Genomic DNA, 26,197 nt, shown 5'->3' on the forward strand with positions numbered 1-26,197 from the left:
ATGAATCAGGAACATACGGATTGAATTTTCTTTGACGTATAAGTGGGTTTGAATAGAAAAGAAAAAAAGTCATTGGCAAAATTCAATCTGAGTATTGCCAAACCTAAAATGTCTGAAAACATAGGATTTTTTAAAAGACATTCTAATGAACCCAAAAATACTCTCTTTGTTTTTCCATCTCTAATTATTCTATAAACCCAAGTTTGAAAAAAGAATTAATTTACTTGGAAGGTTTAAACTATATAAAGCATCAAACAGTGGGAAATTATAGTGTTTGGAGGGAAATTCTAAGCCTTAAAAGCTTAAATTGCTATCTGTGTAATAAACTGTGTATGTATATGTGTATAAAGGATAATGATACCATAGTTTTATCATCAATCTTAATAAAGACCTAATAAGTCAGATAATTAATAAATTTTTTATAATTTGGTGAGCTGAAAATCTTACAATAAATTATAAAACAGATCTTTAAAAAAAAGAGTACTTAGGGCACCTGGGTGGCTCAGTTGGTTAAGTGACTGCCTTTAGCTCAGGTTATGACCCTGGAGTCCTAGGATCAAGTCCTGCATCAGGTTTCCTGCTCATGCTCTCTCTCTCAAATAAACAAATAAATAAAATCTTAAAAAAAAAAAATAACTAATCACAGAGATTTATTAACCAACCATGAGAGAACACTTGAGAACTTTGAAACTGATTTTGCACAAGTGGATCCAACCACTTGTCTGGAATCTCCAGATTTGACCGTTAAGAAGCAGCAGTGTTTCTTTTTGGTTAGCCTGCTCATATGTTTGCTTTATTTTGCTGAAACAAACATGTGGAGCTTGGAGAATTATTCTGTATGAAAAAAGAAAATCAATAGAATATCCTTAGACTCTCCTGCCAAATCCACAGCAGTTCATTTGTCAAATTTCTAAAAAAAAAAGTACTTCATAAACTGGTATTTTTTTTTCAGTTCCTCTGAAGAATCATCAAATCATCATGCAACTTTTGATTTCAGCAATATTTTGATTTCCAAAATACAAACTTCAGCCTCTTTCCTTTTTTTTTTTTTTTTTTTTGCAGGAGCAGGATAATCAAAATTTAATAATATACATCATTGATTTTCTCACCTTACGACTGAAACCGCTTTACTGTGAGTTGGGTACAAGATTCTGCCCCTGTGTTACACCAAACAGATTTGGTTAATAATCACCCAAAAGTTACAGTTTGGAATGTTTTCTAGGAGTAAAGTGTTCAGTGGCACGTGGTGTATAAAAGTCTTTTAAATCGAAAACTCATTCAGTGATGATTCAATACGCATTTTTAATGCCTACCCACAACTTACATTATACCAAGCACAGAGGGCGCGACTGTGAAGGAGCAATACACATCCTATGACCTCATGAAACTGACATTCATTCAAACGTGTAATCACGATGGTGTTGCTGTGATTGAGTAAAGCCGCAGGTCTGGTTCTTTTATGACGTGTGATCAAGCAACAAGAATATATTCTACATAAGTGAGATTTCATTTTCCCTCTATGATTTGCCTCCAAATCACTTTCCTAATAGAATCTGCAGTCATATTTTAGACGTGAAAGTTGCTCTAGCCGACTCTGCACTATTGACTTTTTCCAGACTATCCCAAGCCATTTTGCCATTCTCTGCATTTACTCTCATTGTTTCGTCATCCAGGAATGAATTCCCTCTTCCTGATCTCACCACCACTCCACATACTTCCACAACTCTCTCTCTTCTCATCTCCATTTTTTAAAAAAATCTTATTCCACTGACCTGGATTAAAAGTTACCTGAACCACAGACCTATAGGCTCTGTCCCATTTGGAATTAACCCTCTCTCTTCCATTTTCCTGGAGTGTCTTGAGGATAGCACTGTTTTTAGCATTTAGGGTACTTTACTTTTTCTAAAATTAGCTACCTATGTCCATCTCTAAGATTATATTGCCCTTTAACATGTCTTCCCTGTATAGGTACTCAATAATTTTATGTCAGACAAATGGATAAGTAGATAATCAACAAGTGGATGTACGCAGAATCGGGTTTGTCTGCTCTGTTTGAAGCACTATCACAATATCGTGTTGAGAACATCAGCAGTAGCAATGAATGAAGCAATAATAAGCTGAAGCATCTGGTTATTCATATTTATGGAGAAATGTCACAAGTAGATTCTCCATGAGGTTGCAGTTAACAAAACTAAGGTGCCGGGGGGTGGGGGTCACTTTATTTCTCAAGGCCAAATATGCTCCAGCTCTGGTGAAAATCTGTTTTAAGTATTGCTGAAATGCACAAAGCCAGCTTGCCTAACACATTTAACCATTTTAATACTTTCATATCAGACAATATTAAAGAGATAAAGAAAAGCAACAAAGGCTATAGACAACCTAACACTTAAATAAAGGATTGGGAAGTCTTAAAAAAAAGGTGAAATATTCATTTTAGGTTCAAAAGCAAACACAATGCCCCCCATAAATAATACCAAAATAATTTAAAGTAAAATTAATATATAAGAGAAATAAATCAGGGGAAAGGAACTCCAAAATATAACATATTCTTGAGAAGAGATGAAAAACAAGAGAGAAATTTCAGAATTTTCAAGTGGGGTATGAGTGGGTAGGGAATGAAAAGGCTGATCATATTTCACAGATCTCTTGAGTTGTTTAGTTAAACATTTCAAGCATCTCCCCAAGGAGAAGACTGGGAGAAGCACACACCACTAATTTAATTTTTCTTGTTTGGGCCACATACCAGGGAAGAAACGACTGCTCACCCCCACAGTACTGATTTCCCAGTCACATTTCTGACCATAAATGTACAGTAGTTTAACATTGTAAGAATTCTTGCAAGATTATTTAAATATGGGCTTTTCTCTGTCTTCCTTTATAATGCTTGAACTCTGAAAATCCTTAATGGTAATCTCAAAGTCATAATTGGAAAATAGCTTACGATATAAAATATTTGAATTGTTCGTTAAAAAAATTAAAATTCATCATTGTAATTGAAATCTATGGAAAAGTCTAGATGTAGTGGGAAAATGTCTGAAACTCATCAATAACACCAAGAACTCTTTTTCTAGGTCAAGATCTGAAGCATGAAGCTTTCACTAGATGAACTCTGTAATAAATTTAATTTGTAGCTGTCAACCTCATTTCATATATGCAATCCTTGGAGTACCAACATTGGTTATAGTATTATTCTTATGCTGTGAATCTGGTTATAGAGGTAAAACAATGCTACTGTGAGGTCCTATTGCTTATAGCAATAAACCCCTTTGCAAGAGACCCAAGTCACACCCAACTTCTACTTAACTCTGTATTTTTTAAACAAGGCTTTAGTGTAATACAGTAGACGATGGAGTAAGACAAACTCTAGAGCTAATGTGTCTATTGTCTGAGCCTGCAGAAAACTATAGGCAGTAAAGCTTAAATAAGGCATGCCCTCTAATTAATCATCCTTTTATAAACTACCTTCCCTGGGCCTGATACTCACATTGCAGGATGTGGGGCAAGAGCACAATGTAAATTCATTAGGTCTACTTTTAAATAGATAAAAAGTACTCACAAATCATTAAATAAATTATGTTCTATTCTCTTATCATGAAAAATATAATTTTAAATTATTTGAAAGTCCAGATTTAGATTTAAACTTTTTGGACTCTTTGAGTGACCAAAGGACAGCAATCTCTGAGTAAACTGGCCTTGCTTCCCTGGCCTCCTGCTGGAATGTGCGAAGACCCCTTTCACCACAGTCTTTGCCCATTCTCTTCCATTTGTCTGAAATGCCTGCCCCTGACCTTTTCCCCCAGTCACGTCTTCCTGATCTTTACGACTGTAGTTCAGACTCATTCACAGTTCTATACTTGTAAATCCACTGGGCTAATCTCACTAATATGACTAAGTGATCACTACTCGAGACTCACTCAACTGAAAGTCTCAGGGGGCCGTTTCTGCACTTCCTTACCATTTTATCTCCAGCATCTAGCCAAGCACACCACACACAGGTGCTCAATGAATACTTGTGAGCACAGGAATAATTTCTGGAGCGTCTTCAAAATGAAGATTTCCTAAAAACCCTTCCACCCCACAGGTGATTCTGGAGCCGTTGTCTTTGACCCAATATTGGAATATGTTAAGACCTAACAATGATATTTTCTACAGGATTTTGTGCTTCTTTCTATCTCCATCTTCCCTTCTCCCCTTGTATTATTAGTAGCTCCTTTTCCTGTTCTCCTAGCACCACTGTATAATACTATATACATAATATATATATAAAGCTGTGTTCAATAATATATATATTATATGTAACTGTAATATATAATATATATATTATATATAATTATATATAATATATATATATTATATGTAATATATATTATATATATATTATATGTATTTTTAGTTATTTTGAGATATATTTTACACATAATAATATTTATTTATTTCAATGCACAGCTTATAAATTCTTACAAACTACATAGTTGTATAACTACCATCACAACCAGGACATAGATTCATAGCCCTTTGTATATAGCTTTCTTTTGGAGCTACTATATTACTGTAGTCCTACTTGTTTGTGCACAGGTCTTTAATACTAGATTAAAAACTTCTTTCCTTAAGAGCAAGAAACAATATCTAATTCTTCTTTACTCCTCTATGCCTACTACAAATTCTTAAAATAAACGTGTGTTGGGAAAATATGCTTATAAACCAATTAACTAATTAATATATTGCACTATTCTATGGCAGATGCTACCTTGCCCATCGTAAGTATACAACAATCTATTCTATCTTGGTCAAATTATATAGAAAGCTATAATTCTCAATGTGTCAAAACTAGTGTCACAAAAAATATTTGAAATTCATTGCTTACCATCTCCTATTTCTGCACAGAGTTGTAAACCCAAGTTATTCTGTGGATTAATTACCCAATGATTGCTGGTCACAGTGATATCGAAGACAAGCCAACCCACATCTAAAGCTTGGGCCTTTCTTGTATCTAACAGGAACAGATCTGCATCCCTACGGAGAAAAAGAACAACAAAAAAAGTTAAAAGTGTGAACGAAGACCATAATTTCCTATACTTAAGTGAAAACATTTCAAAGGCACTCTTTAAAATAATAAAAGATAAAAAAAATAACAAAAGTTAATTAAAGAACAAGAGGAACAAGTGACTCAATTGATGAGTAATAAGATACAGAACATTTTATTGTTGGGCCCACAACCCAAGTCTGGTGCAAATTAGTAATATCGGAAAGTAATTTCCATCTTCCTGCTCTTCGCTGGCCCTTACAAACTGACTTAGTGGTCTAGATTTGGGCTCTGATAATCAGTGTTCCCTGAAACTCTTGTCTATAAGTAGCCCTTCCTGGCAAGTTCACTAGCAAGGACCAAACTGAGTAGAAATGGATGGGAAAGTGGCTACTCTAATTTCGATGAATGTGGACAGTCAAAGCAATGGAGCAAGGGCAGGCAAGCATCTGCTTAGAGATAATTTTCCCTTATTTTTCATTTTCATTATACCTGTTTTTTCCCCATTATATAATGTATATCTTTATTTTTCATTTCATTTTCCATTTTGATTATAAATTTACTCTACGGATAGCAGAGGCCAAGGGAGGCTCTCAGACCACACCATTGGACTAAAGGATGAATCCCACAAATTGAGCAGCAGATACACCCTGACTTGCTTTAACATCAGCTATGATTACGAACACGTATGTTTGAGAATAGTCTCCGCAGGGTCACTGTGATTAACATTTGTTAATCTTAACTATAGCATTAAATTTCCAAATGTATGAATATTTGTTGAGTTATAGTGAACTGCTTAATTTATGATATCCTTACTACAGGCAGCCTTTGATCCAAAAGTTACACATGCCCAACATTTAATCCTTACAGCAGCTCTTCTTCAAACACTATTACGTATTTTTCTGACTTTGATACTGTGCTGAATCTGTTTAAGGACATATTACTTATATGAGGAAAGGCAAAGCTATGTCATAATCACCCATGTTAAATACTATTCTGCATTTGCCATCTAGCTGCATCACACAAGTCACTTCAAAGGTGGCTTACAAAATGTAAAAAGCAAATTTTGAGTAAAAACAAATTATGTATATATATATATATATGTACACATATATATGATTTAAGAAGAAAACTCTATTATCATCGAATATTTAACTGTTTTTAACAGAGTGGAGATTCTTAATATTTTAGAAGCTGCATCTTTATTCTCTTTATTTCAACTTAATTTATTCATTCTTTCACTAACCTAGAGAAGTTAAAATAAAGGCATTATGATTATTTAAATCATCCAGGTACCCTAATCCCATTGATGCAAATTTCATTCTCCTTCACAGCTTTAATCACAATGTTTACCAAAAGAGGGGTACAGACATCTTTTCATATCTAACATGGGACTTAGTTTGAGATACCAAAGACATATAGTAAGCATAAACTATAACGCAATGAAAATATTCCATTAGTTCTGACTTGAATATTCAGGACCCATTCTATTCATATTATGAAGGGATATCAGTCAAACTGTCCCTCTTCTTCCTAAGGTGAAAATTCATCAAGTAAACAAAACTTTGAGAAATATAAACTATCCTTAAATTCTTGAGATATTTGGTAAATATCTTTTGAAACTATAATATTGGAATAATTTAATTACATTATCGGGCTCTGAAACAGAAGGAGTCACCCTGTAGCTTGGAAAATACTCAAGTGCTACCCTGCTGTCAAGCCTACTTTCAATTTGAAATATGACATAAATGTTCTACTGAAGTCTGCAGAGTTTATAATGCCACCCTTGGCCTGAAATAAACAAACATTTGAAGAACAAAAAAGAACAAAGAGGTAAAATTTGAGAACAATTTCCACTAAGTAACAAGTATCTATAATTAGTTACCCAGGTAATATTTTCTATTATTTTGAGATTGTGGTATTTTTCCAGAAAAAAAAAAATCCCCAAACTATCGACATCCAGTTACCCAAATTTTCAAGCATGTCTGTGAAGAAAATGGTTTCAGTTTTAATGGATATATTTAGAAAAAGTGTCAGCCAAAAGATTCAAGCAAGCCCTAAATATCTGAATTTCAGAGATACAACTTGCAATTCATCGGAAGGTTAATCTAGGCAGACGGTGTGGTTTGAAAAATCCACACATTTCTAGCCCCCCCTCTGAAAAGTTTCAATTGCTTGCAATTGCTCCATGGTTTCTATTCCTGACCAAAGCTATTTTATTTTTGACTGATAAATTCTTTTCTTTAACTTTTCCTCTCTCCTCTTCTAGAAGTTCTTCTGTATTACCCACAAGCAACAGAATACACTTTGGAAGATTGAAGTCTATTATTAATCAACACAACGGTAACAATTCTGCAATTTTCACTCATGTAGTTCCTTTCATAGAAGTCTCTTAAAAATAAATCCCTACCCATTTTGTAGAAAATTAGATGTGATTTCTTTTGAGGTACAAAATTACTCCACTAAAAATGGAACTTATATCACTGGAAATAGTAGAAATACTATGTCCAATGAACAGTATAAAATAAACCTGTTAAAGTTATCTCATCTTACTATTTTTACCTGATATTTTTATAGAAATTCTTGAAATACCTAATAAAAGATATTTTAAAATATTAATTAATTTAAAAGGAATGCAGTAGAGAAAAAAATAGATATGTAGCAAAATATATTTACTTGTAGCAGAAATAAATCCATAATAAAATTTCTGTATATTGTTTACAATCATAACAATGAAACTGAAATTAAAATCTACATTCTAGCAAAGGCAATAGAGTCCATTTACATGAATGAGTATAAGCATATGTTTCACAGTGATATTGTATTAGTTTTCTAAGGCTGCCATCACAAAGTAACATAGACTGAGTGGCTTAAATAACAGAAATTTATTGTCTCACAGTTCTGGGGGCTGGAAGTCCAAATCAAGGAGTAGGTAGGGCTGGTTCTTTTGAGAGTGATGAGGGAAGTATCTGTTCTAGACCTGTCACTGTCTCTTGTAGCTGTTCATCTTTTCCTTGTGTCTTCATATCATCTTCCCTCCATGTGTCTCTGGGTCCAAAATTTCCCTTTTTATTAGGATGCCCTAATTGCCTTGTTTTAATTTAATTATCTCTTTAAAGACCCTATCTCTAAATAAGGTCACATGCTGAGGTCCTGGAGGCTCAGACTTCAATATATGATTTGGGGGAGAGACGGAGCACAGTTCAACCCATAAGACTATTTTAAAATATTTTTTTACAAGCAGAAATTATCCTAGATGTGAATGTTCCATGTTTATGTTATAATTATCAACATTGAAATGTTTTAAAAAACAAATATGTCAAAGTAAACTTAAGTTGATTAAAATAATTCATCATTACTAAAATTTGTGTTTTTTCTTTTTCAGAAAGAAATTGAACATTTGTCTAGACTATGATATAAATCAGCATAACAATTTCTTATATAGCTAAATGAAGTCATCATGCAAGTGTTAAGTACAGAGTTATACTTAACAGATAAAGGATTCATAGCATGCATATAGACTTCTTACATGTGAAATATATAAATATATTAAAAATAGTTACTCAAAGGTGAATAATATATATGTGTATGTTTATACACACACACACACACACACACACACACACACACACACATTTACAGTTTACTTTAATCATGTCCAAAGGCTTAAACATGTTTAGTAATGGGAATTGGTGGACTGTAGTTATTGATTAGCAAGGGTGCTTTTCATTTTACTGAGAGAGGAAAGAGTTTTGCATATGTGCCTTGGGAGTCTGAAAATACCAGAAGGGTAGAAAGCATAGGTACTTTACTAAGGACTGAACAGCAGGAGCCAAAATTTAATAAGCTTTGAATTGTCATCATACTTACAACTCAAAAATATAGATTGATGGAATGAGAAAATGAAGGTTATATATTTAAGAATGTGACAACAGAAGAGCTAAAATTTATCTTACCATCTTTATGTAGATATCAGTGTAAAGTAAAGATAAAAAGGATCTGGGGATCAGACAGAGCTTGAACAATTAAGGAATTCCTGTCTCAGTTTGTACAATGTTTAAAATATAGTATGGTAATCCCTCCTTAAAAACCAAATGTAATATAATCTGAATATCTTTTTTTTTAAATCTAATTTTATTTTTTTCAGGGCTCCAAAATTCATTGTTTATGCACAAGAAGAAAATTACAGGTGAAGTTTTACTTGGTGTGTTATAACACAGATAGCTCTAAATTGTTTAATTTTGACCTGTGAAATTTGGGAAAGTTTTATTTGTGGAGTCACATTACCATCAAATGACCTGAGTCAAGTTTATTTGGGGGGTTCTTTGAGACGGTAGCAATAGAATTGGTTACAACTGAAGAAGAAAGGAGGAAGAACAATGATAACGGAAGGATCAGAATGAGGGTGGGAGCAAGAAGGAGAGGATAAGAAGGAGGCAGAGAAGAAGACATACGAGGAAAGTCAGTAACTCTTCCTGGGTGTGTTGTCTTGAAAAATCCAGTAATTGTCTTTGTAAGTCACTCTCTTAAAAATCACTTATATAAGCATAGAGCCAGAAGTTGTTTTGTGGATATAATATCTGTCCTTCTAGAAAAGCTTAAAAATAAACAATAGTAACAATAAATGTGTATGTACTGGTGCTTTTGATAACATACTACTTCCAATGCCAGCATCATACACAGATTGAAAAAAATGCTATTTTTCAGACAATACAGATGGACCTGAAGATGATGTGGCTTGTAGTATTGTGATACATGACCTAAAATACTGTGATAGACATGATGTCAAACTGCATGTAAAAAGTTTAAAAGCTTTCACATATATATTTTGAGAGTAAACAAGGAATATGACTATATAAATATTTTACACATCATTATATGAGTAAACTTTTTTGTATTATTTAACTGCATTCATTATATAGCTATGTTTATAAATAAATCCATTATATAAATATTCAATTTCTCCAATTTTTTGGATCTTTTACTTGGGTAAAACAGATATCATCTTTATATGATCATATCATGATTATATGTTCTCTGTATGATCAGACATATATAGTATGCAGATATGCCCAGTATGAATGCAGTTTTGATTGTTGGAAATATTAACTTTCTCTACTGTCTAAATAGCTGACTAAAGGGAGTAGTCTTATTTTAAAACTAAATAAAAAATTATGATGAAAAATGTCTGATGTGAAAATAACTAGTCTGGGATTCTACCTCTGAAGGTAACAAAAATTGATCAAAGAATACTAAAACTAAGTGCGATATAAATTACTGAGCCAAACTGTTATTTTATTGATGAGAAAATTTAGAGAGATATAATTATTTCTTATGGTTACTCAGCCAAATGGGAGAGCAGATCTCAGTTCTCCATATTTCATTTTCAGAACACTTTGTTTTATATAATGGCAGCTCTCTTTAGTCCCAACTATATTTTGACTGTTTTCCTTATACCAAAAGATAACTTGTTTGTGGACTGGAATACCAAAAGTTTGAGTGGAGCCACCAACCCCAAACAAGATGGTAGAATTTGAGCCAAGGAGTGACCTGAGACATTTTTTAAAGCCATTCACCCATCCATTCACTAACTCACTCTTTCAATTTAACATATATTGACTCCCAATTTGGGTTTTATATTGTATCGGTTTAACTAAACTGTAACTACCTTGTAAGTTTCTGGAGTAGGGTTGGCCACAAAAGAAATTTAGGTAAGACTTGGAAAGTGAAAGTGACGTAGTAGCCATATTTATGCTTGGAAGACTTCCACATGTTCAAGTGTTATTACAGCTTAGGCATACTGTCGAGATCTGCTGGTTCACCTTTTTGGTGTGGAGCAGCAGGTGAGCCTGCGGCTCCTTCAGATTCCAGTGAATCTTCTTGTTCAATTTCTCTGAATCCAGGGTCAGACATGAGGACATATCTACGAGGAAAGATTTGATAGCAAGGAAATCATTTGCGTCATTGAAATTGGAGGCTGGAAGATAGGTTCCAATTTGTCCTCATGCCTTCCAGATCATTGTTTCAGGTTCTACTTTGTCCTTCCTTTCCCCAACTCACCCATCTTTTCTTCCAGCCTTCTCAGAGGATCTTAGGCCCAGCATCAAATGTAGAGCAACAGCCTTACATAGACTGTTAACTAACTTCCACAGTTGCATAAGGTCAAATCCCTATAATAAATCCTTATGGTATCATTCCCCAGAGGGATTAAACAGCTACCTTATATTTGGTCAATTATATTGATTCACTTACATCATAGAAGAGCAGTACTGATTCTTACTGGAATAGGTACTGTGGATACAAATTTTCTTTCTCTGCCTATAAGGTTTCTGTCAATATCACTATCCATGAAATTACAGAATACCCTATTTACTATCATGGAATTTCAAAGCTGCTTCTGATCAAAAAGCTCATTTAACAGCAAATGAAGTGCAGAATGGACTCGTGCTCATTGAATTCTTTGGTCTTACTATGTTACCCATTGCCTTGTAGCAGATGGCCTGATAGGACAAGAAAATGGCCTCTTTGAACACTGTTATGCCTCCAGTTGGTCATCAGTATCTTGTACAAATGGACTAATATCATCAGGAATATTTATATGCTTTATATCAGCAACCAGTATACGACTATTTCTGTCACAGCCCTGTCTCTTGAGTCTAGAAATCAAGGGGTGGACACAGGAGTGGCTCCTCTTACTCACTCTTTCTGATCCAATGAGCAAAAATGTTGCTGCTTGGCCCCAAAACGTTGGGCTCTGTTGGTCCAGAGTTCTTAGTTCCCAATAGTAGAATGGTACCACTACCACTGCTTAGCAGTGGTTCCATCTCAAGTTAGAAATTGAGGCATCCATGTGGTTACTTTGGGCTCTTCGGGCCAGTGAATCAACAAGCTGATAAAGCTCTGCTATAGTATGCGGGTTGATCAACCTTAAGTATCAAAGAGGAAACTAGGTTGATTCTACCACAGTATGAGAAAGGAGCATGTCTGAAATATAAGACCTCACCTGAAACACCCTTTAGTTCTCCCATGTCCTATGATAAAAGTCAGTGGAAAACTAGAGCTCAATGCAGTCATTACTACTAATGGCCCAGACACTTCTAGAATGAGTATTTCTTTTACCTCACTAGATTAGGACCAATGACTGGCAGTAGCGGTTGGTGAAAACAAAAAGGATATGGATTACATAGCAGAAAAAGGAGATTATAAATACCAACTCCCACCATGTGACCAGTTACAGAGTGAGGGCTGTAACAGTTATGAGTATTCCTTTCTTATTTTGATATTAATGTATTTGTACCTTATGAACCAATTCTTTTTCTCCCTTCCCATCTAGTATAAGTAATTTTGATGGTAGCTAACTTCATATTTTGTATTGAAGTGACAGGATATCAAATGGGAAATAGGACCCAGTTAGAAAAGTATTGAATAACATCCAAAGATGGATAAAAAATCAGAGAATGATTTGCCTATTATATTTTTGGAAAGTATGAATGGTTATAGAATGTATGTGTTGGTGTCAGTTTGACAAAGATGGACTGCTGTGGTTTTATACTTTGTCAAATCAACTAAACTGAAATCCAGCCTCCCCAAATTCTCTTCCCTGTTTGTGTCTATGTTAAGGTTAACCATACAAGAAATCTGTGCAGGAGTTGAAGGGAAGCAGCAGCCAAGTTTATGCTTGAAAGACTGGTAAAGTGCCAGGTTTCCTCCTGCTCACATGCATTGCTGCTGATCTGCTGGCTCACCTTATCGTGGGGAGCAGCTGCATCTGGTGCTTTTCCAGCTTCCATTGGATCCCAATAACATCAGTTTCTCCAGATCCTGGCCCACTGTTCCTCCTGCCAGGTCATCCCATTCACCTTCTCCACATCCTAAACGAGGGGTATGTGGAGCTCATCGTGAAGTTTACCAGCTTACCCTAAAGCTTACTCACATCATTGAAGTTGAGTCTTTCTGAGACGTAGAATGGTTTCCAATATGTCCTTGGAGTTCCAGCTTATCCTCCCAGGTGTCAGTTCTCTTCATGCTCTCCTACCCCACAACCATTTCCCTTCCCAGTTGCCTATACTACAAACTTCAGACCCATCACCAGATGCAGAAGTAACAGCCTCACATGAACTCTTTAACCAGGTCCCACAATGGCAGAAAGACAAATCACTCTAAGTCCTTTATTCTTTACCACATATATGATTCTATTGCTCTTACCCAACATTAGTTGACATACTCCCTGCTATGCACTGAATTGTGTCCTTCAAAATGATATGTTGAAGTCTTAATCTCAGGCACCTATAAATATGATCTTATTTGAAAATAGGGTCTTTACAGTGTAATCAAGTTGAGATTTGGTCATCAGGTGGGGCTAATCCAGGACGGCTGCTCTCCTTATAAGAGGAGACACAGATAGAAACACTCAGAAGGAAGATAGCTAAAGAAAGATAAAAGCAGAGATGGAAATTATGCTGACACGAGCCAAAGAATATCTGCGGCTACCAGGAAAGGATCCTTTCTTAGAGGTTTTGGAAGGAATGTGGCCCTTGCAGAACCCTGACTTTGGACTTCAGGCCTCCAAAACTGTTAGAAAACAAATTTCTGTTGTATTAAGCCATTCAAATTTTTGGTAAGTTGTTCCAGTAGCTTTTGCAAACTAATACAGTTCTCTAGTTGGGATGTTTCACATATTAAATAGGAGGTGGTATGCAGTATCAAAGAATGAAAAAGTATCCGTAAGATTTGGTAACAAAGAGGCTGTTTGTGGGTGATGTTGATGGATAATCAGTAGAATGGAATTATGAGAATCAAATTGCAGGAGTTGAGGGATGAATAAATATAAGAAAGTGAGAGGATTTAAAGCAAAGTTATAATGATCTTCTTTATAAGTATACCTTTATAAAGCAAAGAAACATAGTTGTAGGTGGATTTGGTATCTGTTTAATTTCAACAATGACTTGCTATACATTGGCTTTGCTTAGAATAATTATGCCCTTTAAGTCATCTTTCTGAACTTGTTTTTTTTTTAAGTAAAGATTAAAATAATATCTATCTCAAAAATATATTGCAGAGGTGAAAGGACGCACAAATAAGAAATGCTATGCAAACTAAAATTGTTATTTTCTCTTTTTTTACAATCACTATTTTCTTACCAAAACACATTTATCACATGTAAGTATATATATTAATAAGTAGTATATATTATGCTTGGTGGCATAATTAGAATCAGAAGTGATTTATGCAATTATTACTGCAAAAGTTCTTTAATAACCTGTAATTACAAATTTTAGATATAGGTATTCATTCATTCTCTTTAACTTAGTAACATTTATTGATGCATATAATCCATAATGGATCTTTGTCCCTAAATCAGAGGGGAAAAAATTAAGTTGCAAACTTATCAAAAGGAAATAAAATTATTTATATAATCAATAATAAGAGATAACAAAAGAGAAATATTCTTCAGGTCAATATGTTTTCAGTTAGATTTATTTATGCATGTGTATGTGTGTATATACATATACACATACATTATATATTATATAATATATAGAGAGAAGAAGTAGTTAACCAAGAGTGTAATCATTCTATAATCTAACCACCAAGTCCTAAACTTGGTCAAGAACAGCTTTCAGAAATTGACTGGAAGATACACAGATAAACTTTATCTATTTCTATAAGACATGAACCTTACAGTCTGCAGGACTTCCCCAGTCTTTAGAAAATTTCTACTGTTACAAGTATTTCACCTCCTTCCATCACCCTATGCCTTTGAATAGCTTACTGAGTCTAAAAAAATGCAATGACAGCCACCCAAGGACCGAGCATACGTCTTTCTCTGGGCGTTTGACATATATATCACAACAACATTTAAGAAGCCCAATGTACAACTCTAGTATGGAACATGTTAACAAGGGACAATTTAATAAATTATATTCTCTGGAATTTTTGTCAAGAGTTTCTTTCAGGAACAACATTAGCTTAAAAGTGTTAGGATTTGACTCTGTCAGCTGACTGATATTTTCAGCTGATTTTTTTTCTACCAAAACAAATGTGAAATAATAAAATTCTATGAATCTCACAGAGCATCAATTTTCAGAATATCTAACTCAATGTTGTATTTACATTTCAAGGGGGCAGATATAAACTGGTAAAATAATATTAGATGAAGTTCAATGACAAGCATGGGAAAATAGAAAAACAAGTTGAATTCTCACTATGAAAATTCAGTTTTCTTTCAGCAGAGTTGTTTTTTTTTTTAAATTGCTAAGATATTGTTAATGTTTAACAGGTTTCCTGGCATTATATCATCCTGTATTTTTCCCCTGCAGAGAATCTAAACGTGCTACTGGAGATATATATATACACAGGAGGCCCCCTCATGCAACAAGAAACAAAGAAGTAAGACTTTTACAGATCATCCAACCACTTTGAATGCCTCCTAATCAATAAACCACGCACCTAGAGCTCTTACGGCTTGAAAAGCTCTTCCGTGCTATGAGTCTTAGGATGCAAAATATGAAATTAGTCAAAGAAAAAATTGATGGACTAGCACTTTATGCCCTTTTTTTTTTTTTTTAAATTTATAGCTTAAATTTTTAAATAGAACAGGACTTCTCAACCTCAGCATTGTGGACATCAAGGGCACTCTCTGTTGGGTGGAGAAGTCCACTGTAGAGTTTGACTTGCATCTCCCACTATCCCAGCATTTCTACCCACCGGACTCCACTCGCGCTCCACCCTCCCACCCTCATCCACTGCGACCGTCAAAGATGTCTCCAGGCATTGCGAAATGTTCCCTGGAGCCCACACTGTCCTCACTGAGAACCAGGGAAAGGGGGCACGCATCCCTGCACACCGAAGAGAGGCAAGCTGTGCTTGTGTGCCGGCCTGTGTAGAGAGAATGGCTCCAGCCATGGCGCGTCCTGCTCTGCTCTCCTGCTCTCAAGAGCCCAGAAATCTTCCTGAGTGGAAATTGTCAGTGTACATTCTGAAGCATGTCCACAGAAGAATCACAAATCTTAGCGAAACAGGACGGGGGAGATGATGTAAATATGAAGTTGACTGTGAACTGGAATGATGACAGCTCAACTAAATATATCCAAGTAGTGAAGGTGGCTAATGACATCGAGCAGGCTAGCTTAAAATGTTTTTACAATGGAGTACAAAAATTCATATTCATAGCAGAACATTAGGAAAAGGTTGAGTTCTGCATAGCACATTTACATATGCATGTGTGCGTACATGTGCATAGACACATGCACATACATGTACATACACATGCACATGCATACATATGTGTGTGAAAAAATTAATTCAAGGACAGCACTCACACCCATGGTGAGTGCCCATTGAATGGATAATTGCTGACTGCTATTCTTAGTAACAGTGATATTGGCACTGATAGTTTTACTTGAATTACTTAATTCTCTATACACTTAAACATTTTAATCCTCAGGGACATTTCTCCTAGGACACACCCCTCTCTCTGTTTCTGTCTCTCTGTCGCTCCCTCTCCATGTCTCTCTCCCTCCAACTACAGAAAGTTCTACTCATCTTGAAAGGCCCAGCTCAAGGGTGTACTCCTCTCAGTGGCTTCCCTTAAGGTCCTTCACCTTCCCACATGAAGAATTAATTTCCCCTTCATTTGTGTTTCCACAACACTTAGTGCATACTTACATCATAGTGCTTAGCACATTGTATTATAGTTATTAAAGTCTGTGTGCGGCAGGCCCACCACAGCCCCTAGCCCCCAGGCTATGAGCTTTGGAGATTTTATTTACTCGGCTTTATGTCCCTTGTGCTTGCTACATGGTAGGCGCTCGGCAAAAGCATGCCGACCTCAGCTGAATTATCTGGAAAATTCAATCATGTGGAAACCTCATTTCCCAATAATGCCAGATATATGAGGTGTGACCGAAGAGCAAGGCCTACTATATAGAATCTGGGGCTGTCAGCCTTATATGAAAAGGCTAAATAAGTGAAATGATGCAAAGTGTGTTAACTTGTTACCAAGAAAAATAAAAATCTGGATAAATATCAGAACGCTCCTTTAAATTGCACACATTTAAATATGAGTAGGAACAAATGGGAGAAGTGGGAGATGGTAGAACTAGAACATATTATTTTAAGACTTTTAAGTCTCGCTAAGATAAATACATGTGAAAGAGATGACATAATGGGTCTTTTAAAAAACTTTCATTGCCTAACACTGTCAAAAAAGTCACATATTAGATGGTTAATAGATTAGACAATGTCTTGAATATACAACATAGCTACAAAACATCAGTCTGAGTTGCCTTAAGCATCCCCACCACAACCCTCCTCAATAATAACATTAGGGAAAGTGAGCTTTATGTATGTGAAATATATAGATGCATTGTTGAATGCTCTGTATTGAAGAACGGTCTGCACTGACAGTTCAATTGTTTCTGAGTTTAATTCAAAACACTAAGCAAAATAAAGCCCACAAGTCTGAAGATAGAAGTTTTACATAGAAATTTTAAGAGGTGACCCTAGCTTTGGAAATGGCCAGAAGTATTAGCTTCTTTTTCTTTTCTACTTCCCTTTTAGTTCTTGATTAAAAAAATATATGAAGCCATAGATAAGTAATACTAAACAAAATATAATACTAATTGTATTTCAAAAGTACCTTTTTTAAAAGTTTTTATTTAAAGTCTAGATAATTAACATATAGTGTAATATTGGTTTCAGGAGTAGAATTTGGTGATTTACCATGTACATAAAACATCCAGTTCAAAAGTACTTTTTAAAATTAAATTTTTTTTCTGTTTGAACTGTGATGACATGATGTAATAATGAAGTACTTTTAATCTGTTCCTCCTCACTTTCAGAGACTTAAAGTCAAGGTTCCCAGTTGGCACAATAACTTCCCATTAGTAGAAAGGAAAGGTATAGATTTACTTAGCTATCTTCATTTTCTGTGGGGGAAAAGTGACTTCCGCGGCTAATTAAAAGTAAGAGAAATTACTGCTAAATGCTAGTGTTTTGTTCAGTTTTGTTTTGGTTTGGTTTTTGCCCACCTCTACCTCTGGCAAGAGTACCTTGGGAAGGCTATTTTGTAAAGAAATCTGTAGCATGAGGTTGTTTCATTATTGTCTTTGTCTCAACTATAATTAAACTTGTTTCTAATTATAAACACAATGTTAGCTATAAAAATTTAGAAAGTACACAAAAGGGTAAGAATTAAAATTTCAAACCCATAAGACTGCAATAAACAGTGCTTTCTTCTGATCTATTTTCCATATGAATTTATTTAAAATAGTATAGTTATGCCCCATACTTTAATCAATTAATGTTATAGTCTGTGAACCTTCCAGTGTTATCAATTTTTAAAAATTTTTATTTATTTTTATTTTTTATACCCATATAATATATTTATATCCCCAGGGGTACAGCTCTGTGAATCGCCAAGTTTACACACTTCACAGCACTCACCATAGCACATACCCTCCCCAATGTCCATAACTCCACCCCCTTTTTCTCAACCCCCCTCCCCCCAGCAACCCTCAGACAATTTCTACTTGTTATATAAAGTATAATACCTCAATTTTCCATAAAGTAAAGTATGACATTTTCTGTTTAACAAGTTATGTGATTGCAAATAATAATACTCTAGTAAACATTTATATGTGAATCTTTGTCCATTTTGTCTACATCTCTGATATTTCTGTGTTATTCATAAATAACTAGTTTCTCATCTTCATCACTCTTCAACTGTATTTCAAAGAAGAGTTTGATTATTTGTTTAATATATGCTTTCAGGCGCAAGTTCAGAGATAGCTTCCATGATGTTGCTGTTAAGTTAGGTGATATTCATTTCATTATTAAACTTAAACATGTACCAATTGTTTTATTATGAATCAAATATCTGGTGGTTTTTTATTAAGTAAAGGCACCTGGCATCATATTATTTACTTGATCTGTACATAAAAACAGGTATCCCTAGATGGTAGTTATTGTTACTGTAATAACCACCTACTTTCGGCTCCCCTATGGATATAATCCTCTAAACCCTTACAAAATAGATACTCCTACTGAGTTATATGAGTATATACTGACCAATGTATTTATAAAGTATCAACTATAGTCTTCGTACTGTGAAAAGCACTAGTTCTTCTCAAATCATCCTCAATACTTCTACTGTTCTGAAATACTTATTATTGTTTTTATTCTTTTCATATTTGTAAACTTGAGATCCTAAGATATACAGCAGTTTCCCCCATAGAGGAATTTCAAAGTCCATGCTCTTATTGGTATACATCACTATTTTCTAGGTGGCTGAAATCCCACATGGAAACCTGAAATATTCTAAGAGGCACATGTGCTGTTTCCATATCAGCCATCCCTTACATATATATTTTTTGAACAAAGAGGGGAGTGCAAAAAGTGAGTCCTGGATGTATGACAAAGACAAGGCATTTTCTTACACTGGATTAACGAGCCTCTAGTAATGGATGAATGCCTATTTCAAAGACAAGGAAAGCATTTTGACAGAGATTCTTTCAGCTGATCAATAGTATATAAAACTGAAATGTAGGGTATACGTGTGTGAGTTTGCATGTTTCAGAGATTGAAAAAGATAACTGGGAAAAAGTCTATATATATTAGCAAAAACAAAACCCACAGAAAACAGTAAGCAGAGCATAAAGCTACAGGACAATTCAGCAACAATATGTGATAGAGTTCAAGAATGTCAACTTAAGTGAATTGAACTGACATGGAATTTAATTTACTGAACCGAACTTTTATAAATGCTATTCAGTAAGGACAGAAACCTTTGCAATCTATACTATCTTAGAGTTTAGAATGGCAAGTCAAGAGAGTACCAATCAAATATATACATGTACTTTAGATTTTAGAAATCATTTCTCAAAGATTTAGGGAAAATATCAAGGATATTAGGAAATCTTGGATCTTAGAATAGCTCTAAATACATGTTAAAATAAGTAAAGACAGCCAAATTATACTCAAGAGTACTGAAAAAACATGCAGATGCAGTTGTAGAAACACTCAGAGCAATGTTTTTCAAACCAGGTATAATTAGAAAATTACCAAAACTTCAAGATGAACAAATGTTTCGTTGTTTGAAGAAATTAAAATTCTCAAAACTGTGAAATCTGATAAGCTAAGCATCAACACCCATAAATATTACCACATGTATTATTCATAAAGATGAGCATGGATTGATCAGGAATCAATCTATAAATTATTATCAATAGCCTCTTCTAGTAGACCTTTTTAAAATCATCTTTATTATGTCTTAAATTATGCAGTTCACATACTTAAAAAATAGAGGTAAAAGAAAGTGAAATGGATGGCTAGTTCAGTGGATAACATTTAAAAATATCCTGAGCAGGGGCACCTGTGTGACTCAGTCAGTTAAGCACCTGCCTTCAGCTTAGGTCATGATCCCCCGGTCCTGGGATCAAGTCTTGCATCAGGCTCCTTTCTCAGCGGGGAGCCTGCTTCTCCCTCATCTGCTCTGCCTGTTCTACCTACAGCTCTTCATGCTTTTGCTTTCTTTCTGACATTAAAAAAAATCTTTTTTTTTTTAAGATTTTATTTATTTTTATTGGACAGAGAGAAAGAGAGACCACAAATAGGCAGAGAGGCAGCAGAGTAAGAGGGGGAAGCAGGCTCCCCACTGAGCAGAGAGCCCGATGTGGGGCTCGATCCCATGACCCTGAGATCACGAGCCACCCAGGCGCCCCCAAATAAAAAAAAAATCTTAAAAAAAAAAAAAAATCCTGGGGCACCTGGGTGGCTCAGTGGGTTAAAGCCTCTGCCTTCGGCTCAGGTCATAATCCCAGGATCCTGGGATGGAGCCCTGCATCGGGCTCTCTGCTCAGCAGGGAGCCTGCTTCCTCCTCTCTCTCTCTCTGCCTGCCTCTGCCTACTTGTGATCTCTGTCTGTCAAATAAATAAATTAAATATTTTTAAAAAATAATATCCTGAACATATACAACAATAGACTTAAATAAAAGTTTATTTTTATTAAATAAATAATATATAATTATTTTTATTTTTTATTTTATTTATTTATTTTATTTTATTTTTAAATTTTTATTTTATTTATTTATTTTGTTTTATTATTTATTATTTTTATTTTTATATATTATAATTTTTATTATTAAAAAGAATTATTTTTATTAAATAAATAATATTTTATTTAGGGCTGGATCCCTGGACTCTGGGATAATGACATGAGCTGAAGGCAGACACTTAACCAAGGGAACCGCCCAGGTGCCTTCTCATCACTTAATCTTATTTTTTTAACTTTTTATTTGAGAGAGAGAGAGAGCATAAGCAGGGGGGGGGCAGAAGGAGAGGGAGAAGCAGACTCCTATCTAAGAACCCAACTACATAGGTTCCCAGGACCCGAAGGCAGATGCTCAACAGACTGAGCCACACAGGCACCCCCTCTCATCACTTAATTTTTAAAGACACCATCATTATTTAGTATTAAAAAAACAATGTGGTATGCCAGGCTCTGTCTCTGACAAAAACAACGACCCCCGCTGCAAATTTAGTATACTTATTTTACAAATGAAACCACTGGACTGAGATTTAAACAAAAATCCACCCATAGACAAATAGCTAGTAAATGTTTGAGCTAAGAAACGAACACAAGATTTATCTACCTTGGAATTACTGCTCTTCAAGTAAGATCAGCACTTATTAAAGTCTGTCTGGCTGAAACAGTGTTTCATGGGTTTTAAGTATTATATACCCAAAGAAAAAGATTTCATAGTCAAATAATTTTGAGGAAGACTAGGTTTCTTTACTCTAGACCTTTTCTAAGAATTTAATATTCTTTTTTTTTAAGATTTTATTTATTTATCAGAGAGAGAGAAACACAGTGAGAGGGAACACAAGCAAAGGGAGTAGGAGAGGGAGAAGCAGGCCCCCCCGCTGAGCAGGGAATCTGATGTGGGACTTGATCCCAGGACCCTGGGATCATGTCCTGAACCGAAGACAGACGCTTAATGACTGAGCCACCCAGGTTCCCCTAAGAATTTAGTATTTTGATGTGCATTGTGAACTTCCTAGAGAATGGTTTAACAGGTAGGATTTTCAAATAGATTTGATCTCAGTAGCTTTTTATTCTTTTTTCTTCATTGAGCATTATGAGAGGCTATTGTCCCATTGAGCACCCACTGGGAACTCTGGAATTCTCAAAGACCAAGAAAAATCTTAACATCGGGGACTAGAAATATTCAACAAGGAGAGGGAGGAGTACTGGAGGGGAAAAGATAGCTGTCTTTAAATATCTATCTCATCAAAGAATGACATACCATTTCACCAAAGGATAGATCTAGATCTAATGATTGCAAGCTATGGGAGAAAGATTTCACCTGAATATGACATATCAATTAAGAGTTAAAAACAAAAACAAAAACAAAAACAAACAGGGGCGCTTGGGCGGCTGGGTTAAAGCCTCTGCATTCTGCTCAGGTCATGATCCCAGGGTCCTGGGATACAGCCCAGCATCAGGCTCTCTGCTCAGCAGGGAAGCTGCCCCCACCCCTCTCTCTGCCTGCCTCTCTGCTTGCTTGTGATCTCTGCCTGTCAAATAAATAAATAAAATCTTTCAAAAAAAAAAAAGAGTTAAATAAACAACAACAACGATAACAGAAGAACTGTCCAACAAAGGTAGCTTATCACCTATAAAGATGTTACCCAAGAGACTTCTTCACTGGGGGAAAGGTCAGAGAACTCTACTAAGCTTTCTTTTCAACTCTTCTGTTTGACAGTTCATTTGCGGTAATTATCAACTGAAGTTTCCATATATTTAGTATTTCAGGTTATCTGTTCATTTTTGCTCCATTTTGAATTAAGCATTTTACAGACAGAAGACATAAATGTTAATGGTCAGAACCTGCTACAAATGTAATGCCTTATATCAAAATACACATATATACACACAGGCAATTTACATTCATGCCAGGGAGCAATAAAGCTATTCTTCTCTAACTTACAAAACACCAAGCTATTTAAATCATTTTAATTATCAATTTTATGTGTGCATACTAAAATGGAAGTTTTCTCATTTACAAAATGAAACAAGGGGCCTGGGAAGAGACCATCTAGTATACAGATTGGTGTCAAGAGAAAGGAATAGCTAGGGAATGTGGAAGACATATTTCAGATCAATCACTCTTACTTTCAATGTGTCTATACCTGGCTTTCAACGTCTTTACATCCAAAGAAAAGATGATTTGATAGATCACATGGATTGTCAGTGATTTTTACTACAATTAGCCTTTGTTTGCATAGTAAGTTAGATATAAAGTCATTACCTATTGGTGTATTCCTTGATGATTTGATATATGCTAATCTTAATTGTTTCATTTTCAAATCGACTGTTGCTCTGGTCCTTGTATATTCGGAATTCAGCCGCTGTGACTGCTTCCCCATGAGGAATTTGAGTCAGATCAAACCGGAATTCTTTGTAATGCCTTCGCTGGTGAGAAAAATCTTTGTCTCTTTCAACTGAAGAAGGAAAAAACAAAAAAAGGGGAAGGAAAAAAGTTAGTCCTTTATAAAATATGGAAATTAATAGTAAATGCTCCAGCTTTGAAAATCAAAACAAACAAGTAGGATATTATAATACTGGAAAAACACTAGAGCCACAGACCCATACATGTTTCCAGTGGAAGGAAATTCCACAAGCCAACAACCTTTAGTTCAGAAGCAATATAACCTCTGTGGTTTCATACGAATTCCTGGATCTTAAATAGAAAGGCTATCCAAAAATATTTTTAAAAGCAAAGGTTGTAAAATGATTACTAACATGTATCAGGTACCAGAACACAGAAGGGTTCATACAGGAATTAGAAATAAGTTATAGAAACCCCCAGGGATCCAGGTGAAGTCAGGGATGAGATTTAGCACACCTGAGGGAGGAAAATAGGAAGGAATGAGAAACTGCAGGCACATAAGGACCATGTTTATGACATTATAAAGGTCAAGTAAATAAAACAAATTCATGTTCACAAGAAAGAGTATTCCGAAAATGCCTTCCCCAGAAATTTTTTTTTCTCCTTTTAGCAAATAAAATGTTCTTTTATTTTAAAAAATAGCACTTTTATTACTTCTTATAGATTGTTTAGTACAACCTCCTTATCCATGGTGCAGCATAAAGCCATCCAAAGACATCTGTCTGTTCTTACTCAAAATACAGGGAAACATATTTTCCCCCTTCAATAACCTTCCTGCTAAATGAAGTCAGAGAACTTTTCCTCTTGGGAACATGATGGAATGTTGAAGAATTCAGGACAGTAAGTGTCAGGCATATTATTATATAACCTGGCTTTGTAAAATAGAGTGTCATTTCATACAGTCTATAGCCATTGGGCACCAAACGCCTTCTTAAGGAATTACCTATTCAAAGGACTCATTTTTTTTTAGTACTGCACTATCATTTGATGGAGTTATGTTTCTCAATATTGGTAGCTTTCTCAAAATCTCCTTTGTCTAGGATACTGTAAGACAGGATCACAAAAGTCTCACTGCAAAGCACTTTGCACGAGGTATCTCATAATTACAGCCTGTAATAGCACTTGTACACGTTCTCAGTGATGTTTCATTGCCAAAAATTTGTTACAAGAAGATAAAAATGTTAAGTTCTATAAATGAATTCACAAGTTGAAAAAATTGCATGAAAATATGAAAATATCTTGAGAGGGTTCATTAAAATCATATCAACACTGCTATAAATATCTGAAACCTGGGGTCTTAAACTAGGGGAAAGATTAATATTAAGGAAGAGAGAAGAGGGTCATGACCATCTAGGAATGACTGTGGAAGCCAAGGATGCTAGAACTCTGTGTTCCTCAGCCAGATGGGTTCCATGTCTGTGAGGAAGCTCGTGACAAAGAAATGCATGATTTGTTGCCTTATATACTTCAAAAAAAGTCTTCAGTTTATTTTCCCCAGGAGTAGGAGGTTGTTTAGGAGAGCAAGGAACTCATCTCCATCTCTACCTCCCATAACTAAGCCAGCAAAAAAAAAATATAAGCTACGTCTGGGGGCACTTTGTCCTGGGAGCTTGGCAAGGATGGTGCTCTTGGGCTCTCTGGCTGACATCACCTCATATGAGTCATTTTTTTTTTTTTTAATATCACTATCTTGGTCCTAAAAGAGGTCTACTCCCAGAGAGATCATCCATTAACTTTTCCCTAAATAAGGAAGATAATCTCATTTTTAGGATGCTATTTTAGTCCATAATTTAAACCTCTTTTCTGTCTAAACTTCTATTGCCAATAGAAGGCACTGGTACGAACACCTCTCCCATGGCTCTGTTTGCCCATTCTCCCAACTCGGCTGTGTGAAAGGGAAAGTGCAAGGGTAGAAAATGCCTGTAAACTGGGTATCTACTAATGCAAAGTGCCTTAAAACTTGTCGTGTTAAAACTTGACACAGCTTTTGTTTACAGTGGACTGAATTTAATCCACTGCAAACCTGTTCTTTTCTGATCCTGATTTGAATGAAGTAGATGATATTATAAAACAGAATTTAAATAGCCCTCATTATATTCTGGTCCTGTTTTAAGCATTGTATTAAGAGTAACATATTATACTTTGTAACAACCAGTGAGGTAGGTTCTACTATTATCTTCACATTGAAAATGAGTAACTGAAGAGACAGAATAAATACCCAAGAATATGAATCAAGCATTTGAGGCCACCAAGGAATGAAATCTGAAATCCCAGATACACAAGCCGAAAATTCAAAAAGCTCTGAAAAATGAATATTTGGCTTCAAGTTAATTTGGCAGAAGAACTGGAAATTAGCTGATCTGAGGCAACTTAAAGTCTCTATTTATACTTTATATAAATATTTATTACTTTGCTGGAGAAACGTTTATGTGTTTGACTAGATTGCCCTGTTCCAGACTCTGCTTGAGGAGTTGCATATTTTTTCATAAATGCACCAACCAGCCATCAAAAATACATTTTTCTGTTCTGAAAATCAATATTTAAAATTCTAAATAACAGTTGCTGTGTGATTTTTCATTATCAATTTTATATTTGAAATTTAGACCCCCCCCAAAAAAAACCCAAACGTACAGACCTCAAAATAAAACCTGAGACATGAGCTTGTTAGGATCCAATCTAAAGCATGCACCTGCATAATGCAAATAAGTACTGAATTCATATT

At 35.1% G+C, this 26,197-nt stretch overlaps 1 protein-coding gene across 2 annotated transcripts in view; it reads right to left on the reverse strand.

Annotated features, from left to right (window-relative positions):
* The window catches only part of BMP5 (bone morphogenetic protein 5), a 115,111-nt gene that overhangs the window by 34,888 nt on the left and 54,026 nt on the right, over positions 1-26,197 (reverse strand). For both annotated transcript variants that reach the window (XM_082731239.1, XM_082731240.1), the window contains exons 2-3: positions 23,335-23,527; positions 4,865-5,013 (exon numbers count right to left, since the gene is read on the reverse strand). In XM_082731239.1, the coding sequence (XP_082587365.1) occupies positions 4,865-5,013; positions 23,335-23,527 (342 nt within the window). The remainder of the gene's footprint in view (positions 1-4,864; positions 5,014-23,334; positions 23,528-26,197) is intronic.

This window comes from Mustela nivalis, assembly GCF_964662115.1.
Source record: "Mustela nivalis genome assembly, chromosome: 5".
NCBI lineage: Eukaryota > Metazoa > Chordata > Mammalia > Carnivora > Mustelidae > Mustela > Mustela nivalis.